This window comes from Triticum aestivum, chromosome 4A (genome assembly GCF_018294505.1).
Source record: "Triticum aestivum cultivar Chinese Spring chromosome 4A, IWGSC CS RefSeq v2.1, whole genome shotgun sequence".
Lineage (NCBI taxonomy): Eukaryota > Viridiplantae > Streptophyta > Magnoliopsida > Poales > Poaceae > Triticum > Triticum aestivum.
In genome coordinates this window covers 598,459,138-598,481,043 of record NC_057803.1, presented here as the reverse complement: position 1 = coordinate 598,481,043, position 21,906 = coordinate 598,459,138, and the positions used below count along the sequence as shown (strand labels likewise).

Genomic DNA, 21,906 nt, shown 5'->3' with positions numbered 1-21,906 from the left:
AAAAACCCCAGCCACAGAAATGCTGACGCGTGGATGCCTATTGGTCCCGGTTGGTGCCACCAACCGGGACCAAAGGGTCTCCTGACTGGGCTCTGCGCACTGCCCACGTGGAGGCCCATCAGTCCCGGTTCTGGATTGAACCGGGACTAAAGGGTCGGGGCATTAGTACCGACACTTTAGTCCCGGTTCAGGAACCGGGACTAAAGGCCCTTACGAACTGGGACTATAGGCCCTTTTTCTACCAGTGTCGGTCTAGCGGTTCCAGGGGGCCTGGTCCGACGTCCTTGTGGGAGATCGGTTCTGGGATCGAGCCCCCGATGTCTGATAAGTCCTCGATCTGGCCTGGCATCTAGCCTGAAAGGATGAGCTCGCCGTGGTAATCTGCGGTGTATTCCAAGCCTCTGAAAGTCACGATCTGATCCGGGGCGTAATTCTCGATGGGAGTCAAATGGCCAGCAGAGTCAGCGCAAAGGACCATGATGCCGAATATGAAAAGTTGGCCGGGGATAAAGATGTCCCCGTAGCCGGTGCCGCAGTTAATCTGTAGATGAGCCATTGATCCTTTCATTGATCTCATAGGGGAACACTCAATGAAAGCACCCATGTCGATCGTAAGGACGGCAAACCTCAGGGTAGTGGGTCCGGAGCTGTGGAACTCGGATCATTTGTAACAGGGACGGAGGAGATAGTATTTACCCAGGTTCGGGCCCTCTCAAAGAGGTAATACCCTACGTCCTGCTTCGACTATATTAATGACGATGTATCGAATATAAGGTTGATCTACCTAGAGATCGTAAGGAAAGATCTAACCCTAGAGCTAGGAGAATGTAATTGTGATTGGATCCCCTCTATAGGCTAAACCCTCTAGCTTATATACATGCCAGGTAGGGCATATAGGGTTACATGGTCGTTATCCAGGGGCACACATGGAGGCGGCAGAAGATGTCTTGGAGAATACGCCAAGTCTTCGGTAGATACAGTCTTGATCACGCCCAGGCGTGTAGCTTCCGGGGTCCACCCAAATGAAAATGAGGGCATTCAAGTCCACCCTGAGGTTATGGGCCGACTAGGTTGGCACCCCCTATTCCAGGACAATGTAACTAGGTTTCTTAAAGGCCTTCTTCGACAGTGTTGTCCGCCACGGACACCGACCATGCTCATCTCAAGATGGTCACTACCATAAGAATCTTTTCAATACATATTTTTGTTAGCGCTCCACAGGATATCAAAGGTCCATGAACTCCATTCACAAATCCAGTTTAACATTCTAGTTTGCGCCTGACCACACTTAGTCTAGTGATCAATGAAGATAGTACTACATTAGAACATTTATACGCTAACCAACTCGTGATAGGATGGTTAGGAGAACTATGGTATCCCCAGACCCTCGTGATTCAACTCCTAAACTTGACGCTGGTGCTCGCATTTTCCTGGATTTGTTCTAGACCTTCCGGTGAAGTGCGTTCAGTGGGAGGACACGTTCCTGTCGACTACAAAGGTGTTTGTGGTGACGTCAATATCAAGATGATGTGTCAGCTTAGTCTCTCAGAGGTGCTCATAGGGATAGGGTGTGTGTGCATGCGTTTATAGGGATGAGTGTATGTTCATATGTATGAGTGTATGCATTTGTACTATGTAAAAAAGGAACATGTATACAAAATTTGTGCCAGACTTGTATTTATATCTGCAACCCTATAAGAAAACACAAGGAATAGTGTATAAAAACTACTAATGTAAAGTACAACTCAATTTTTTAGGCACATTGGCCTATGATGTAAATGTATCGCAAGAAAACCATGTCATCTTCAGTTCAAGAATATATCTGATGATATAAATACTAGCTTGGAACTAATGGTCGGACAGAGCGGGTCAACCAGTGCTTGGAACTCTACATTCGTTGCTTTGTATGATTATCTGAAGAAATGGGCTGATTGACTCGCCTCAGCCGAATTCAGGTAGAACATCTCATACCACTCCATCCTCAAATCTACACCATTTAAAGCCATCTAAGGGCACAACCCTCTCTTCTTTCGACTTAACAACGTCCTTGACGAGCCGATGACTGATCTAGCGGCTTGGACCAGGGAGCTGGTTACAATGGTTGCTCTCCTGCCACAATATCTTAACCAAGCTCGACAATACATGAAGGACAAGGCACGCGGATAGAGTTTTTGTTGTTCGAGATTCAGTTTTTTTTGAAGTTGCAGTTGTATGCCCAGTTATCCGTCGCGGCACGCGCTAACCACAAATTAGCTTTTCACAATTTTGGTCCCTTTCAGGTATTCTAGTGCATGGGTGTGGTGGCATATAAAATGGACCTGCCTGAGCAAGCTCGTACACACCCCGTCAAACATGTCTCTGCAACTGCAAGCTATTATGCCGCCATCCACTATCGTGCAGCCGGAGCTGTCGACTCTCGACTTCGTCCACCTTCAGTTCCAAGCATTAACAACCATCCTTGATCGACACACAGTGAAGAGGGGTCATCAGTAAGTTGAGAAAGTCCTCATCCATTGTCCCAGCTTTTTCGCATCACCGACCTCCTTGGAAGACGTGATTCCTCCGAAGGCATGGTACCCTCGAGCATTGGCTTGGGGTCAAGTCAAATCTAAGGGGGGGGGGGGGGGGGGGGGGATGTCACACGAACTATTGCATCATGCATTTCAAGAGAAGCCCAAGTCTGGCCCACTCGGCCCAAGTGATAAGAGAAGCGCAACTCGAAGTTTCATAGGAGACAATTGGGTCCGACATAAGCACCGTTCTCGTGTAAGTGTAGGCATCATAGAACTAGGCTATTGGCTTGCCGCCACTGAGCTTATTTTTCTGAAAAAGGGGATTACCTCGGCCTCTACATCACAAGGCACTAAGCTTGTAATATCCCCTCCCATTTGCTGGCTCTAATTTCTTGGATAACCAATTCATGCTGCTACCTAAACTAGTTGATTGCTGATGATGCTTAGTAAGCCACCACTAAACATGTTCATTGGAGTCTTTTTATCCACCCTCCGTGCCACTCCCGCGAGTGTCGGGGACGAAACCCTAGCCACCTGCCCTCCTCCCCTCCTCTCGCCCTCTGCGCTGAGTGGCCAAGCCTAGTCGATGCCGGCTGTAGCGGGAACCTCCCCTCCCCCTCGCCTGTGGGTGGCCGACATAGGATGCATGTTTTGGGTGGCAGTACTGAGCTCATGCAGGGTTCCGCCGCGGGTGCTCCAGGTGGCATGCGCGTGTGGTGGTGGCATGTCGGCGGCATGGTGGCATCCATTCGGTGGACGACTGCTTGATTCGCACGAATGTGGTGCCCGGCAAGGTTGCGGCGAAGCTATAGGTCACCGAGAGTTCGCTGGTAGCCGGGTAGTTGGGTCTGGTCGACCCGACGACCGTGTGGTGCTGTCCTCTACGTCACTCGGGGCACTTCCATTGGGGCGGCCCTAGCTTGGCGGCTAGGGATGTCACACGAACTATTGCATCGATCATGCATTTCAAGAGAAGTCCAAGACAAGCGTACTCGGCCCAAGCAACAAACGAAGCCCAACTCGAAGTTCACATGAGACAATTGGGTCCGACATAAGCACCATTCTCGTGTAAGTGTAGGCATCGAAGAAGTAGGCTATTGGCTGGCCGCCGCTGAGCTTGTTTTTCTTGAAAAAGGGGATTACCTCGACCTCTGCATCACAAGGTGTGACGCCCCCGATTTGACCGTACACTAATCATGCACGCAAATGTGTACGATCAAGATCAAGGACTCACGGAAAGATATCACAACACAACTCTACAAATAAAATAAGTCATACAAGCATCATATTACAAGCCAGGGGCCTCGAAGGCTCGAATACAAGAGCTCGATCAAAGACGAGTCAGCGGAAGCAACAATATCTAAGTACAGACATAAGTTAAACAAGTTTGCCTTAAGAAGGCTAGCACAAACTGGGATACAGATCGAAAGAGGCGCAGGCCTCCTACCTGGGATCCTCCTAAACTACTCCTGGTCGCCGTCAGCGGGCAGCACGTAGTAGTAGGCACCTCCGGTGTAGTAGGAGTCGTCGTCGAAGGTGGCGTCTGGCTCCTGGGCTCCAACATCTGGTTGCGACAACCAGGTAGAAGGGATAGGGGGAAAAGAGGGAGAAAGCAACCGTGAGTACTCATCCAAAGTACTCGCAAGCAAGGAGCTACACTACATATGTATGCATTGGTATCAATTGGAATAAGGCTATCATATGTGGACTGAACTGCAGAATGCCGGAATAAGAGGGGGATAGCTAGTCCTTTCGAAGACTACGCTTCTGGAAGCCTCCGTCTTGCAGCATGTAGAAGAGAGTAGACTGAAGTACTCCAAGTAGCATCACATAGCATAATCCTAACCGATGATCCTCCCCTCGTCGCCCTGTGAGAGAGCGATCACCGGTTGTATCTGGCACTTGGAAGGGTGTGTTTTATTAAGTATCCGGTTCTAGTTGTCATAAGGTCAAGGTACAACTCCAAGTCGTCCTGTTACCGAAGATCATGGCTATTCGAATAGATTAACTTCCCTGCATGGGTGCACCACATATCCCAACACGCTCGATCCCATTTGGCCGGACACACTTTCTTGGGTCATGCCCGGCCTCGGAAGATCAACACGTCGCAGCCCTACCTAGGCACAACAGAGAGGTCAGCACGCCGGTCTAAATCCTATGGCGCAGGGGTCTGGGCCCATCGCCCATTGCACACCTACACGTTGCGTATGCGGCCGGAAGCAAAAGTAGCCCCCTTAATACAAGAGCAGGCTTACGGTCCAATCCGGCGCGCGCCACTTAGTCGCTGACGTCACGAAGGCTTCGGCTGATACCACGATGTCGAGTGCCCATAACTGTCTCCGTGTAGATGGTTAGTGCGTATAGGCCAGTAGCCAGACTCAGATCAAATACCAAGATCTCGTTAAACGTGTTAAGATCCACGAACGCCGACCAGGGCCAGGCCCACCTCTCTCCTAGGTGGTCACAACCTGCCCTGTCGCTTCGCCACAAAGATCCACACAGAGGGCCGTTGGGACAAAGGTCCTTTCAGCCCCCAATCCGTGAATCACTCGCGGGTGCTCCACAAGCCGATCCGACTTTAGTCACCACATGTATCATGTATAAAGTATATAGTATATACCCATGATCACCTCCCGAGTGATCACGACCCGATAATATAGCATGGCAGACGGACAAGAATGTATGGCCACTGATGATAATCTAGCATCCTATACTAAGCATTAGGATTGCAGGTAAAGGTAACAACAGTAGTAGCAAGGACAGGCTATGCATCAGAATAGGATTAACGGAAAGCAGTAACTTGCTACACTACTCTAATGCAAGCAGTAGAGAAAAGAGTAGGCGATATCTGGTGATCAAAGGGGGGGCTTGCCTGGTTGCTCTGGCAAGAAGGAGGGGTCATCTTCGATGTAGTCGAACACACGAACATCGGCAGCGGTCTCGAAGTCTACCGGAAAGGAGTAACGGAGGGGGAACACAATAAATAACAGAGCAATCAAATGTAACACAAAGCAAGACGCGGCACTACGTTGTGCTAGGGGTGACCTAACGTAGGGATAGGCGATACCGGCGAAGAGGGGAAATATCCGGGAAAGTATTCCCGGTGTTTCACGATTCCAGACAGATGAACCGGAGGTGAAATGTTGCAGGTTCCCTATGCTAGGGATGCGTGGCGGATAAACGGGCTGCATATCCTGGTTCGTCTCGTCGTTCTGAGCAACTTTCATGTTAAAAATATTTCAATCCGAGTTAAGGTTTATTTTAAAATGATTTTCTAAAGTTTTATTAATTTTTGGAACTAATTATTTTCAACATTATGCAGAACAGTAAAGGATGACATCAGCATGACATCATGTTGATGTCAGCAGTCAACTGTGCAGTTGACTGGGTCAACTATGTGTCGGTCCCGCATGACATTGATTGATTAGGCTAATCAGGGGTTAATTAAGTTAATTAGTAATTAGGTTAACCTAATCAAGATTAATTAATTTAATTAATTAATTAATTAATTAATTTAATAATTATTATTTATTTAATTATATTTATTATTATTATTATTTTATTCTTTTTTAAAACATTCTGGGCATGGGGCCCATCTGTCATAGGCCCCAGGGCTTACAGGGCGCGGGCGACGGTTACGGGCGCACGCCCAGGGGCACGCGGGCGTCGGCGCTGGCGGCCACGGCGGGGCACGACGACGGCCTGGGATGGGCGCAGCCCGGCTGGCCCTGGACGCCGGCCGGAACGGAGAAGGTCGCCGACCAGGGCAGGGGTCGCGGCTGGCGGGGCCTGGCAGCGGCGCGCGGGCCTGCAGGCGTCAACGGAGGCGGGCCCGGCGGCGGGGAAGCAGGCCACGGGCGAGTGGGCGACGAGCGGCTGTGGCGCGAGGCAAGGCGAGGCGATGGCGCGGGCGGCAGAGGAGTAGAGCAGCGGAGCGCGGCCGCCAATGTGGGGCGCCGTCGAGCGCGGCGGCCAGCCGCAGCAGCGAGGACAGAGGCGGGGCGAGGGGCGTGGCCCCGAGCAGCGTGCGCGGGTGCGAGACGGCGAGCAGTGGGCGCACGGGACCTGGTGGTAAGCGCAACGGTGTAGTGCAGCAAGGGAGACAAGAGGAGAGGGGCGCGTGCTCACTGCGGGGAGTAGGGACGGGGCAGTGGGGGGGGGGTCCGGCGAGGTGGAGGCGGCGGCGGCGCGGCGGCGCGGTGAGGCAGCACCGGGTCAAGGCCGCGGCTTCCGACGGGTTGGTGACGAAGCTCCGCGGCGTCGGGGCATTCGCGCAGAGGTGGGAGGGTGTCCCGGCGAGGGGGACCCGGCGTAGTGGCCGCAAGGATCGACGGCGGCAGCGGGCCGATGGGATCGGGGGTTCGCCCTGATCCAGATCGAGCAGAGTAGGGAGAGAGAGGAGTGCGAGGGGGGAATGGGATCGTGCTAGGGTTCGGTGCCCCCAGGGGGTTATAGGCCAGGGGAGGGAGTGGGCCGGCCTGGCAGGCCACTGGCTGGGCCGAGGCCCAGCTAGCCTGGGGGGTTTCTTTTTATTTCTGTTTTATTTTCCCCTTTTTTCTTTTCTGTTTGTTTTTATTTATTTAATACTTTATAGTTTTACAAAAATAAAACCCACACCTAAAATGGAGTTACAATTCCAACTATTGTCTTAAAAAGTTTTACCCCTGATCAAAATAGTTTAATATTTTATAAAAGAAAAAGGCATTTATTTAATTGTTTTAGCTACTGTTTTACTCATTTTAGTTTACTTAAACATTTTATAAAAGTGTGGTTTCTTTACCATAATTACCTATGCATTATTTGGATCACTCCGAACATTTTTAGTTTTAATATTTAAAAACTTTTATTGTTTGCTTGATTTTGAATTTGAATTCGAACCGGTTTTGAACTAACGTGAGATTATCAACACTAACCGAGGTGATGTGGCATCATTTCCAAAGGGTTACTGTAGCTTAACTACCGGGGCGTTACAAATCTCCTCCACTACAAGAAATCTCGTCCCGAGATTTAAGGGGGGTGTAAGGGGGAGACTAGGTTACGCAATTTCTAACGATTCTTCATAGTCTAGGTTGCTCTTCTCGAAGAGGTTGATCCATTACGTCGACGTCTTCATTTCTTTGCTTCAGGTCATCATGATGAAGCCGTCTTCCTTTTTTTTGGTGTCTTCATCGTACTTACGGTAAGGAAAAATGGTAGATTCGGAAGAACAAACCTCTACAAGGTTGCTCATCTGGTAGATAACATCGGGGAAGGTGGCGGAAAGTAACTCTCAAATTGAAACTTAAGAAAATATCGAGAGCAAAGTAATAAGGTACCATGAGAAGTTTCGAGCGCATAGGCAATCATTCGTTGCCTGAAGCGAAGTGTGAAAGTGGTTCAGAGCAATGGGAATAAGTATTGCGTCAGATACCAGATTGATGATCTCATCGGAAGGTGGCTCATGAATTACACACGAGGCCACGCGTGAGGAATAACTTTGGGAACAGGGGGTGTACAGGAGAGTCAGGTTCCGATCCTGTGGAACTGTTGGTTATGGGTCCACCATGTGGATTAACAGTAGGAAGGGCGGTGACGTCTTGCACGACCATGTAAGCATGGCAAGTCAGAGGATAGTCTTGTCGGTTATGTCGGCAACAACTTTGGTACCAAGGGCGAGGGACGAAGAGAACCATTTTCCTGCTCGTTGAACGAGGCGGACCAATAGGCAAAGTTCTCATCCATCGGTGGCTACCGGAATGTCATAAACAATAGTAACAGGGTCTTGCTGACAGAATTGTACACCGATGTGTTTACATGAGCAGAAGAATCTTACCGTTTAGATCATATAGATCACAAGAAAGGTTAAACAAACCAATGGAAAGGAAAATGTGATCCTCAGGTTAAACAGAACAATGGAAAGGAAAAATGTGTTTAAACACATCTTTCAGGGGTATATCCTTCCCAAGGACAAGCAGAGCATGATATCCATGATAGGATATAACCTAGAAAAACTCTTTAGGTAGGGGAGAGAAATTTCATGACATTACCCATACAGCGGTGTTTGGATAATTTAGCAGGAAACATTTAGCATTGGCTTCAAATGTCCTTGTTGAAAATCGGAGTACCACAAACATGCTTCGAGATAGCATGGCATGGTCTCCAAGCAAGTTCAGACTTTGGAAACAAAAAGGGTCCATCAGGAAGAACTTATAGAATAAGTCTTACAATTTCATCATGGAAGAATGGATAACCTTGCTAATCAAGGAAACTATAACAATAGGTCCCCCGGCCAGGTGTACTAGGCATGACACCACCTTACCGGGTCATATAACGACCAATGTTGTAAATCTTGGAAATATGTCCCAACCATCATATCTGACCGAGATTCAGATCTGAATGGTGTCAAAAAAAACCTCAGACTCAGGATGCCTGAGAGAAAAAGGTGTAATACAAATTGACGAGATGCCATTGTAAAATTATCGAGAAATGAACTATGGAAGCGAGTTCTGAAACAAGAGTTCATCAGTAAACCAGCGAGAGGATGAGGAAGTGGCTGATGGAATCAACGACAATTCATCGAGATTAATAAAATATGGATTTCCACAATTATGTGAACAAGAAGATAACATTTGTCAGATCAAATGGTATAATGATGTATGCTCGAGGAAAACATACACAATAAAACATTGGTTAAAAGGTGCACCCGAAATGTTGGCTTAGGTAGCATGATCAATGTTAGAATGGTGGTTCAACAACCAATAGTCTAAAATCAAACTATCGGCCATTAATTTCAAAGGAACTGGGTTGCTTGAATTACAGAGTCCAAGCAGCATGGTTCACTTGTCGATATTCCCGGTTAGAAACAATAAGGGGGCCAAGGAGTGAACGGAGATGGCAAGAAGTATCACTTGTATCAAGAATTCTTAAGAAGTGGTGAAATTCTCACGACATCCTTGGCATAGAAGACAGTAATACTTCAAGTTAGAACATAACATAAGTCGGATAACAAGGAACTCAAGTTATAACACAAAACAAGAACAAGTTTTGTGTTGGAGGGAATGCAAGAATGTTGTCGATGTTAATACCAATCATCGAGGGGAAAGGATGGTATTTCCCATCATGAATTCGATTCACACTTGGAAGAAGGCATATCATTGTCGATGATGATCACGACACATTTGTCGAGAGATTTCATTAAGATGTAATCGATCGGCGATGACATCAAGTCACAGGAATGATGGAGCGAAAGGTTATTGAAACCATAGGTATGACACAAACTTGAAATCAAGCTTGTTGTTCAAGGACAATTGACATGACGAGGAAGATCGACGTAAGATTAGCTCACCATCGAAATTTTTGCTCCGGGAAGAAGGACTAGGTAGCACAGTTAAAATCGGCACGACAAGGATATAGCCAAGCAGGCTAGGGATGACGTGATCGAGTTCAAACTCGTAAGTAATGAAGGTTACCAAGTGTTGTTGAATCGTAGTGCGGACTCAATTCAGTTGTCGGTGTCCTTGAGGGGTTCTAACAACTGAGAACCCGTTGGAAAAATGGAATCGGCAAGAATATTATTTGATGAAGACCTCATAAGAAGTTATATATCCCGTGGTATCCTCGAGATACCAGGGGGTAATACTCGATGACAGATCAAAGTAGAGGTTGGACTGGGGTATTGCTCTGTAGAAGACAAGTGCTTAAACTCGCACGAGAAATGGTACCTAAAAGAGAACATGGTCGAAACCACGATTGCAAAAGGCCAGATCCCAGATATAATATGAACTTATACCAAGGGAGTAACTAATTTAAGAGAAGCTTTAATGATAAGATCTACATCGTGTCCATGGGCATGAACACAAAGTTCAAGGTCGACTCCCACTTCTTCAATGCATAACCTTACATTTACCTCCCCTTTTCGAAGTTGTAGTGTTGAAAAGTTATCTGACGAAGCATCAGCAGGGTATAACCCGCATAACTTTCGAGGTCACACAAATTAAGGAAGGCATAGGTTCAACCCATCAGGGTATCGTGGAAACATATACCACAAGCTTTGAGAGTAAATATTACCAGCTCGAAAGCAGAGCATGGTTGGCAAAAGGAGAGGATACAAATTACCAAAGGCATTATGTATCGGAGAAAGAACTCGCTATGAAGGACATTGTCGGATAATAATCCAATAGTGGATATGGTGATCCACAATGGAGCTGATGTGAGTATCGATACCCAATCAGAGGAAGAAAGAATGCAAATGCATCGTTTTACAGATCATCTGAATAATTCAATGTTTAAATAACAAAGGAATTATGATTTTCAAATCAAGGGATCAGGAGCAAACGCTCTGATCAAGGACGGACAAGTTGAATAGACTTAGGGGTACAATCGATGGCAATCTGATTGGCCGAGGACCAGCTCACGTTTTAAATGACATCTGAGCTGAAAGGATGAATTCTATGATCTGAGTGCGGATTGCGAGCATTCGCAACATATTGAGTCAATGGACTCAAAATGATATTGACAAAGGTTGCCAATAAGATTACTATACTTATGGGATTAACCATAATGCAAGCAAGCAAGAATTTCAGGAGCAATAGGTTGCTCAGGATTTTCGGAAGACCGAATGGTATTTCGAAGAATTTTGTGAACTGCATGAATATCTGGGGATGAGAGGATACCCGATAAATGCGAGTAATTATCCGTAGTGGTATGCATGTGGCAAAGAACTGCAAGGCAGTAGGCACAAAGTATTCTCGGGGTATCTTATAATAACAAGATCGACTGGGAATAAAAGTAAGCACGACAGGTCTAAATACTTATCCATAGGGATATTTCGGTGGTAGGGAATTGCAAAAGCAATGGCATAAGGTTTCGAGAGAACATCAGAGAGTATTGTCAGAATCTTCTGTTGAAGCAGTCGATCATCTGGCCTGAATGGGGCTCTCCGGGAGGAAGTATTTTCGAGAACCTAAAGTTAGATTTTAGTCAAATCATTTAACCTGAATAGAAGAGAGATCAGAGTCCCAGAGTAAGGATCGAGGAGTAAAAGATCCTAATACCACCCAGATGGCGACGTGGGCCCATGGGCCGCACAACCATGTTAGAAAAACAGTTTTCATCGACTAGACTCAACTTCGGCCAAGGAGTTGGAAAGGGGATTCCTACAGGCAGTCGGCTCTGATACCAACTTGTGACGCCCCTGATTTGACCGTACACTAATCATGCACGCAAATGTGTACGATCAAGATCAAGGACTCACGGAAAGATATCACAACACAACTCTACAAATAAAATAAGTCATACAAGCATCATATTACAAGCCAGGGGCCTCGAAGGCTCGAATACAAGAGCTCGATCAAAGACGAGTTAGCGGAAGCAACAATATCTAAGTACAGACATAAGTTAAACAAGTTTGCCTTAAGAAGGCTAGCACAAACTGGGATACAGATCGAAAGAGGCGCAGGCCTCCTACCTGGGATCCTCCTAAACTACTCCTGGTCGCCGTCAGCGGGCAGCACGTAGTAGTAGGCACCTCCGGTATAGTAGGAGTCGTCGTCGAAGGTGGCGTCTGGCTCCTGGGCTCCAACATCTGGTTGCGACAACCAGGTAGAAGGGATAGGGGAAAAGAGGGAGAAAGCAACCGTGAGTACTCATCCAAAGTACTCGCAAGCAAGGAGCTACACTACATATGTATGCATTGGTATCAATTGGAATAAGGCTATCATATGTGGACTGAACTGCAGAATGCCGGAATAAGAGGGGGATAGCTAGTCCTTTCGAAGACTACGCTTCTGGCAGCCTCCGTCTTGCAGCATGTAGAAGAGAGTAGACTGAAGTCCTCCAAGTAGCATCGCATAGCATAATCCTAACCGATGATCCTCCCCTCGTCGCCCTGTGAGAGAGCGATCACCGGTTGTATCTGGAACTTGGAAGGGTGTGTTTTATTAAGTATCCGGTTCTAGTTGTCATAAGGTCAAGGTACAACTCCAAGTCGTCCTGTTACCGAAGATCACGGCTATTCGAATAGATTAACTTCCCTGCATGGGTGCACCACATATCCCAACACGCTCGATCCCATTTGGCCAGACACACTTTCCTGGGTCATGCCCGGCCTTGAAAGATCAACACGTCGCAGCCCTACCTAGGCACAACAGAGAGGTCAGCACGCCGGTCTAAATCCTATGGCGCAGGGGTCTGGGCCCATCGCCCATTGCACACCTGCACGTTGCGTATGCGGCCGGAAGCAGAACTAGCCCCCTTAATACAAGAGCAGGCTTACGGTCCAATCCGGCGCGCGCCACTCAGTCGCTGACGTCACGAAGGCTTCGGCTGATACCACGACGTCGAGTGCCCATAACTGTCTCCGTGTAGATGGTTAGTGCGTATACGCCAGTAGCCAGACTCAGATCAAATACCAAGATCTCGTTGAACGTGTTAAGATCCACGAACACCGACCAGGGCCAGGCCCACCTCTCTCCTAGGTGGTCACAACCTGCCCTGTCGCTTCGCCACAAAGATCCACACAGAGGGCCGTTGGGGCAAAGGTCCTTTCAGCCCCCAATCCGTGAATCACTCGCGGGTGCTCCACAAGCCGACCCTACTTTAGTCACCAAATGTATCATGTATAAAGTATATAGTATATACCCGTGATCACCTCCCGAGTGATCATGGCCCGATAATATAGCATGGCAGACGGACAAGAATGTATGGCCACTGATGATAATCTAGCATCCTATACTAAGCATTAGGATTGCAGGTAAAGGTAACAACAGTAGTAGCAAGGACAGGCTATGCATCAGAATAGGATTAACGGAAAGCAGTAACATGCTACACTACTCTAATGCAAGCAGTAGAGAAAAGAGTAGGTGATATCTGGTGATCAAAGGGGGGGCTTGCCTGGTTGCTCTGGCAAGAAGGAGGGGTCATCTTCGATGTAGTCGAACACACGAACATCGGCAGCGGTCTCGAAGTCTACCGAAAAGGAGTAACGGAGGGGGAACACAATAAATAACAGAGCAATCAAATGTAACACAAAGCAAGACGCGGCACTATGTTGTGCTAGGGGTGACCTAACGTAGGGATAGGCGATAACGGCGAAGAGGGGAAATATCCGAGAAAGTATTCCCTGTGTTTCACGATTCCGGACAGATGAACCGGAGGTGAAATGTTGCAGGTTCCTTATGCTAGGGATGCATGGCGGATAAACGGGCTGCGTATCCTGGTTCGTCTCGTCGTTCTGAGCAACTTTCATGTTGAAAATATTTCAATCCGAGTTAAGGTTTATTTTAAAATGATTTTCTAAAGTTTTATTAATTTTTGGAATTAATTATTTTCAACATTATCTAGAACAGTAAAGGATGACATCAGCATGCCATCATGCTGATGTCAGCAGTCAACTGTGCAGTTGACTGGGTCAACTATGTGTGGGTCCCGCATGTCATTGATTGACTAGGCTAATCAGGGGTTAATTAAGTTAATTAGTAATTAGGTTAACCTAATCAAGATTAATTAATTTAATTTAATTAATTCTTTAATTAATTAATTCAATAATTATTATTTATTTAATTATTTTCATTATTATTATTTTAATTCTTTTTTTAAACATTCTGGGCATGGGGCCCATCTATCATAGGCCCCAGGGCATACAGGGCGCGGGCGATGGTTACGGGCGCACGCCCAGGGGCACGCGGGCGTCGGCGCTGGCGGCCACGGCGGGGCACGACGACGGCCAGGGATGGGCGCAGCCCGGCTGGCCCTGGACGCCGGCCGGGACGGAGGAGGTCGCCGACCAGGGCAGGGGTCTCGGCTGGCGGGGCCTGGCAGCGGCGCGCGGGCCTGCAGTCGTGAACGGAGGCGGGCCCGGCGGCGGGGAAGCAGGCCACGGGCGAGCAGGCGACGAGCGGCTGTGGCGCGAGGCAAGGCGGGGCGATGGCGCGGGCGGCAGAGGAGCAGAGCAGCGGAGCGGGGCCGCCAATGTGGGGCGCCGTCGAGCGCGGCGGACAGCCGCAGCAGCGGGGACAGAGGCGGGGCGAGGGGCGTGGCCCCGAGCGGTGTGCGCGGGTGCGAGACGGCGAGCAGTGGGCGCACGGGACCTGGCGGTGAGCGCAATGGTGCAGTGCAGCAAGGGAGACAGGAGGAGAGGGGCACGTGCTCACTGCGGGGAGTAGGGACGGGGCAGTGGGGGGGGGGGTCCGGCGAGGTGGAGGCGGCGGCGGCGCGGCGAGGTAGCACCGGGTCAAGGCCGTGGCTTCCGACGGGTTGGTGACGAAGCTCCGCGGCGTCGGGGCATTCACGTAGAGGCGGGAGGGTGTCCCGGCGAGGGGGACCCGACGTAGTGGCCGCAGGGATCGACGGCGGCGGCGGGCCGATGGGATCGGGGGTTCGCCCCGATCCAGATCGAGCAGAGTAGGGAGAGAGAGAGGAGTGCGAGGGGGGAATGGGGATCGTGCTAGGGTTCGGTGCCCCCAGGGGGTTATAGGCCAGGGGAGGGAGTGGGCCGGCCTGGCAGGCCACTGGCTGGGCCGAGGCCCAGCTAGCCTGGGGGGTTTCTTTTTATTTATGTTTTATTTTCCCCTTTTGTCTTTTCTGTTTGTTTTTATTTACTTAATACTTTATAGTTTTACAAAAATAAAACCCACACCTAAAATGGAGTTACAATTCCAACTACTGTATTAAAAAGTTTTACCTCTGATCAAAATAGTTTAATATTTTATAAAAGAAAAAGGCATTTATTTAATTGTTTTAGCTACTGTTTTACTCATTTTAGTTTACTTAAACATTTTAAAAAAGTGCGGTTTCTTTACCATAATTACCTATGCATTATTTGGCTCACTCCGAACATTTTTAGTTTTAATATTTAAAAACTTTTATTGTTTGCTTGATTTTGAATTTGAATTCGAACCGGTTTTGAACTAACGTGAGATTATCAACACTAACCGAGGTGATGTGGCATCATTTTCGGAAGGTTACTGTAGCTTAACTACCGGGGCGTTACACAAGGCACTGAGCTTGTACTACCCCCTCCCATTCCCTGGTTGTAATTTCCTTGATAACTAATTCATGCTGCTACCTAAACTAGTTGATTGTTGATGATGCTCCGTAAGCCACCACTAAACATGTTCACTGGAGTCTTTTTCTCCACCCTTCAGTATCGCTCCCGCGAGCGAAGGGGAGGAAACCCTAGCCGCCGGCCCTCCTTCCCCTTCTCTCACCCCTCTGTCACCACCGCCTCCAGTAGGCGCCGAGGGCCGAAGCCAGATCGGTGCTGATGATAGTGGGACCTCCCCTCTCTTTTGCCCGTGGACGGCCAACATAGGATGCATGTTTTGGGTGGCGGTGTTGAGCTCATGCGGGGTTCCGCCGCGGGCGCTCCCGGTGGCATGCGCGTGTGGTGGTGGCATGGCGATGGTATGGTGGCATCCGTTTGGTGGACGGCTGCGTGATTCGCACGAATCTCGTGCCTGGCGTGGTTGCGGCGAAGCTAGGTCACCGGGAGTTCGCTGGTAGCCGGGTGGTTGGGGCTGGTCGACCCGACGGCCGTGTGGTGCTGTCCTCTACGTCACTCGGGGCACTTCCATTGGGGCGGCCCTAGCTTGGCGGCGATGAAGCCGTGATAGTGCAGGGGGTCCGGCGGCTAGCATTTTGGATCTGTTGGGGTTTCAGGTTAGGGGTGGCGGGCATCAGGGTGTTCCCTTAGCCGAATCTAGACGACCATATTTGGCTTGTGGAGGCTCATTGCCATGTCTGCACGGCGTCTTCTAGTGCGGCACTGGTAGTGCGAGCTGTTGGCCCATAGCCGTCGGGATCCCCTTCCTCAGGCTCCATCACTTGTGTGGGGTTGGATCCAGTTGGGATGCGGATGGGTTGGCTAGCAGCGCCGGCGATCTTCCGGAGACCAGGGATCAATCCTTGCTTCTCCCCTTTTCCTACTCTTTTCAAAATAGTTCGTGCGCGAATGTGCTGGCCCAATTACTGTAGAACCTTCGGTGAGACTTCGTACCATCTCACTTAATGCAAGATATAGTCACCGAGTTCAATTGACATCTCTCGTGATTTAGAGCATCTCTAGCAGATACCCTATCCCATTGCCCGCCCATATATTTTCGGGCCGGAACAGAAGCGGTATATTTGGACCAGCCAGTAAAAAAATATACGGGCAGCCCCAAAACTGCCGCTTCCGCCGCTATATGTCTGGCGAGGGGGGCGTTTTAGGGTTCCTGTGTCGGATAGGTCCGCCCCTCCGCTGCAGTCCACTTCCCCTTCGCCTTGTTCTTTTCTTAGCTCCGGCGCGCGCATATCTGGACAGTTTTTCCCTCTGAAGCGCTGATCATGTCAGGAGAAGGCCGCGGACATGGGGGCCGCCGCCGCCGCGCAAACTCGACCGGCATGACGCGGAGGCTGGCAGCTCCATCCGGCCCGCCGTTGAGCTGGGCGCTCGGCGCAGGCACAAAACCACGGTGCCCTCTCCCGCAGCAACGGCAACTGCGTGTGGCAGCACATCAATGAGCTCCGAGCCACTCTGGCCGGCGACGAAGAAGCTCCACGAGGCGGAGATCACGCACCATGCCGTGAAGGAGGTGCTGGTGGCTGGCAAAGAGGGCACCGCCGAACACTTCGAGGCGGCAAAGGCGGACCACGAGCTCGCCTACACCCTCTACCGCTCGGTGTGCGAGTTCATTCTCGATGTGAGGCCGTGGGCTGCTGCCGTTCCTCAGTTGATTAAATTTTTAATTTTAGTCTGTCCGTGTGAGTGATGAACTCCGGCGAGGTCTGGACTATCTATGTAACAGGAACATGTTTTAAGTTTAAGTTTTAAAATTTAAGGTACTATTTACGGTATCGATTCTGCGCCGGGGATGAACTGCCCGCAAAATTGTCTTAGGGCGAAATGTAAAACGATTTTGTGGATAGAAAATTTAACAGACTTTGCGGCATCTGTTCTGCTAGAGATGCTCTTATAGTGCGGCATTGTGAGCCAGGCCAAGCCCGTCACCCATAGCCCAAGTTCGGCAAGGTTCATGACATAATCTTAAACCCAACAAAACCCACGCACAAAGCATTTTTGTGCTTAAAAGAAAAGAAAAACCACGCAGGGGCCACGCACGACAACCAGACAGTTCACACACACAAAAGTAGAACAAGAGTATCGCGGACGAACGACGGAACCATCCAAAGAACACGCCCTACACTCCATCTCCACACCATCTGGCTGCAGCTGTCGTCCTCAACCTGTAGCTGCATTCATGCACTGCACGCATGCATGCCGTCTCCAAGGCTCCAAGCTCGATCGTTAATGGCCAAGCAAGTAGAGGTAACGTAGGACTCGCCGCCAAACGCTTCTGCGGGAGAGTCTCGTGCGTCCGGCCACATAAAGGTTTCCTTCCCCTGGCTACTCCTTCATTACCACTACATCTTCGGATCCCTTCAGCAGGTGCGCTCCGCCACCAGATCCACTCCAGCACCTCATCGACAATGGCAGCTGCCGCGCTCAGAGAACGGCTGAACAACCTCGTCACATCCATGTTCGCCACAGTGAGTCCATCCCCTCGTCGTACCATGTACACCTCGGCCGTGTGGTTGTTCCGGTGGCTGGCTGACTAGTCTATCTTTGCCTTCTCGTCATGTGATGTGATTCATCTAGGGCATGCTGGACGAGAATTTCCACCAACTGCAGTCCATGGAGGAGGATGGCACCGCAGCCCGGGGCTACGCTGCCGACATGATCAACCTCTTCATCAAGGACACCAAGAGGATCCTCAACGACATTGCTGGCCTGCTGTCCGCCCCCAATCCCTCCTCTCTTCCTCCACTTCTGTTATCTCGGCTGGCTCGGCTACTCATCCATCTTGTCTTCTCTGCTTTGCGATTCACAGGAGCCAACCCGTGGTGGACTACGACATGGTGGACGTCCTCGTGCGTCAGCTCAAGGGGTCCAGCTACAGGTATAATGATGATAAACCCTTTCTTTCCCTGCTCAGTTTTAACTGTATATATGATTGTTTCTGTGTTGCGCATCCATATCGTGTGATTCAGACATGTTTGTCATGGGCATGCCGTTCGTGGTGTCTACATTGTCGTGTAGTGATAAGTAGAATTGCCGAATTTAGCTGTGCTTCTTTTAACTGATGTACCAGTATTCATGCCAACGGAAAAGTTATGGCTTGCCGATCGAGAAATACTTTGTCGCGTTGTAAAGATTCTTGGTATTAATCATTTGCTATTTATTATGCGGAACGCCAATGGTAGTTTTTCTGGTTTCTTCAGGATTCTCCTCAGGTGTGTCGGCGCGGCGTCGTTTGTGGTTGTCGTATACACTCAAGTATAACAGCTGAGTTTAGTTGTGTCGTTACACGCGAATATAATTATTCCTGCCATGGCAATGTTATAGCTCTGAAAGGAACAATTTGTCGTCTTGCGGACATTTCTAGTAGTAATGAATCTATTATTTACCTAATGGAATATTCTAGGCCGGCAATAAAAATTTGGGATTCTGCAAACGTTTCTGTATCAATGATTTGCTATATTCTACGTAACACCAATCGTCATTTTTCTGGTTTGTCCAGTCGCTACTAGAAAAACTGAGTACTGTATCGACGTTGTTTCTTTTTCGATGTGTTGGCACGGGGTGTGTACGTCATGGGCATGTGGCTCGTGTTGATCGCGCTGTCATATATCAATAATTAGAAGAGCCCAATTTACTTGAGTTCTGTATAATGGAATTGTCGATATTCGTGCCAACGTGATGGCTTGGCAAGTGAAACTTTGCCGTATTGTAGAAATCTCCAGTACTACTGATCTACTACCACATTTAGCTAATGCTATTTGTTTTTTAGGTTTATCAAACAATATATTGTGTCGATAACCGTGATTATTATCGCTAGTATGGTTATGCGGATCAACATGGCACAATAGCATTTAATAAGCTTGAAAATTTCCTGGTGTCCTGATCTTCCTCTTCTTTGTACGTATCAGTGTTGGTGCTAAGAAAGTGAACCTATCCTGCATGCAATTCCGCCGGTTCAATGAGCCAAGAAGCAAAGAAAGGTCAGTACTTAGTACCTTATTATATATGTTGCAGAATCATTATTATCCACACTCTGTATTGTTTACATTATTGTAAACCTAAAGACTGATTTCCTTTTTTGATGGCATTATATTTAGCTCATAGCACTAACCTGCTCGTTCACTTCATTTGCAACCATGTGATTGTATTACTCGGTTCACTATCTAAATATGCCTCTTTGATTATTCTACTGTAACTTGTTAGTTATAGACTTACGTTTATAGCATGACTATATCTGAGATGACTAGAGTTTTTTTTTTCCAAGCAGAGGGTTATGATTTCCGAACCACTGTTAGTTCAGTTCACGTGATTACTCTGTCCAGAATTTGACTGTGTGGTATGATGCATTATTCCAGGTGCCTCATGGCGTTGGCTCTTGCTTGGAGTGAGTTCTGTGATGTGCGAAGCAAGTTCGAGGCTATGATGCAGGTAGCCCCTTATGTGCGTATGTTTGCTTTGACTTCCAACTTCTTACTAGTCTCATATTCTAAAGATCGGACATGGATCCTTTAAGATAAAAAAGAAAGAACTTGATCTGATTCTTGTTGCTGTTGATATTTATCTAGATATACTGTTTGATTTCTGAGGTATCTAAAATGTTTCTGCCTTAATTTTTGTCATCACGATTCAGTGGCTATATGAGGTAGTTCGAAGCAGTATGATTTCTTTGTTTCTCAGCGTAAATTAAACTTAGCCAATTACTGGAATATGGTATCAACCACCTTGTAACATGGGTGATTTGTGAAATCTTGTGACTTGGCCACCAATATGCACCTTAGACATGCCGTAATAATTAATCTGTTCTTCTTTTGATGAAGCTGGAGGAGCAGATCGCAACATATGGTCCTAAGTAGTAGCTATGGAAGGAAAAAGAGCATAGCTACAAGTGACCCCTCCCATGATGGGGTGTATGTTTCTCTCCAATGTAGACAATGTTCAATAGGTGTCTGGCTTTGGAGGATGATTATGAAATAATGCGAGGAATCTTGCGTAGGAACATGAAGAGGTGGGCAATCTTTAAATTACCTGGTTGTCAAACAAAACATGTTGTTATGTGTCAATGTCTCTGTCAACTTACCTGGTTGTGTCCGCTGGGCTGCCGCTCCATACAATATTTAAACTCTCTACCTGGTTGGTTTTTCACTGGTGGATTGGTTTTGTTATATGTTGTAGGCTCTCCCATCTCTTTACCATCTTTTGGAATGCCGACGTCTCTCCTTGAACAAGGGGAAAGTTCTGTTGGTTATCAAATACTACACTAAAGTGAGTGCATGGCTTGATCTTTAGATTATTTTGTTGGTTGGTACATTGTGAGTGTCGCTTGCTGACCTCCACCACCTCTAGAACCTCCAGAAAACCATCGCTAGAGAATAAACTAGCTCTGGGGGCGAACAAGATACTACTAGGAGGAGGAGGTAAGGATGAAGGACGATGTGTGAAATGGTGTCTGGTAGAACATGAAGAGGGCCACGAGTCAAGTGATCTATTGGCTGGAGCGGCGGGGTGGCGTGAAGCACCGGAGTCTCTGGGTGCCTTCAAGGCGTTTCTCGGCAGTGTTGTCCGCCAGGGACTCGGTCACCTACACTTAGCATGCCGGCGACAAAACCGTTAATACCAATATGCCATCTACGCGATCAAGTAGAGAGCACCAGTGTTCGTGCCCTCTATGGCTTCTGCGCCTAGATCACCAAATTCTTGACCCCCTCGATCTTCTACCATGACAACATTTGACACACCCTTCACCCTTCTCTCCCCCTCCCAGAAATATCTCGTCCTCCCCTCCCCCCACAGAGTTGGTGCATTGTTCGGTGATTTTTTTTTAGAAGGAGGACATCCCACGGCCTCTGCACCAGAACAATGGATGCAGCTATTTTATTAAACAGTGCCAAAACAAAACAAAGTCGGCAATTCAGTACATCTCATGGAAGGAGCGTAAAATAAATTAAAATAAAAGAAGGCCACAAATAGCGAAAAACAGGACAAGATGATAAACACCTATCCTATTATTGGACCGCCATCCAAACCGGTTGTAAATATCCCATGCTACTATCTCCCACCGGTTGCACCCAGTAACCAAAAGCTCCCTGTAATCCATATGAGTGAGTAACAACCACATACGGATCCAACTAGTAGCTCTGTAAAATCTGCAAAAAGTTTATATTTTTTTATTAGAGATCATATCATTTCTGCAGTTCCATATAGCCCAAAGTAATGCGCATATTCCTATCCGAATACGTCCCGCAGTAATTGGCTCCACTCTAGTTAGCCATGTCCCAAACAACATGTCAATGCTAATTGGAGGGTTAATTTTAAAGGCTATATGAATCATGCGCCAAAGAAGGTTGGCAAGAGGCAGTC

The 21,906-nt window shown here is 48.2% G+C and overlaps 1 protein-coding gene across 2 annotated transcripts; it reads left to right on the top strand.

Annotated features, from left to right (window-relative positions):
* The first annotated feature begins 16,987 nt into the window (after positions 1 to 16,987).
* Positions 16,988 to 20,691, top strand: LOC123082494 (histidine-containing phosphotransfer protein 2-like). Of its 2 annotated transcripts, XM_044504826.1 has the most exons (8): positions 16,988 to 17,128; positions 17,934 to 18,017; positions 18,127 to 18,263; positions 18,359 to 18,427; positions 19,458 to 19,529; positions 19,905 to 19,977; positions 20,115 to 20,135; positions 20,367 to 20,691. In XM_044504826.1, exons 1-8 carry the CDS (start codon positions 16,988 to 16,990, stop codon positions 20,400 to 20,402), a joined length of 633 nt encoding a protein of 210 aa, XP_044360761.1. In that variant the 3' UTR covers positions 20,403 to 20,691. The 2 variants fall into 2 exon arrangements, with proteins under 2 accessions (XP_044360761.1, XP_044360760.1); XM_044504825.1 differs by lacking the exons at positions 16,988 to 17,128; positions 20,115 to 20,135 and having other exon boundaries at positions 17,784 to 18,017.
* Positions 20,692 to 21,906: the final 1,215 nt, after the last annotated feature.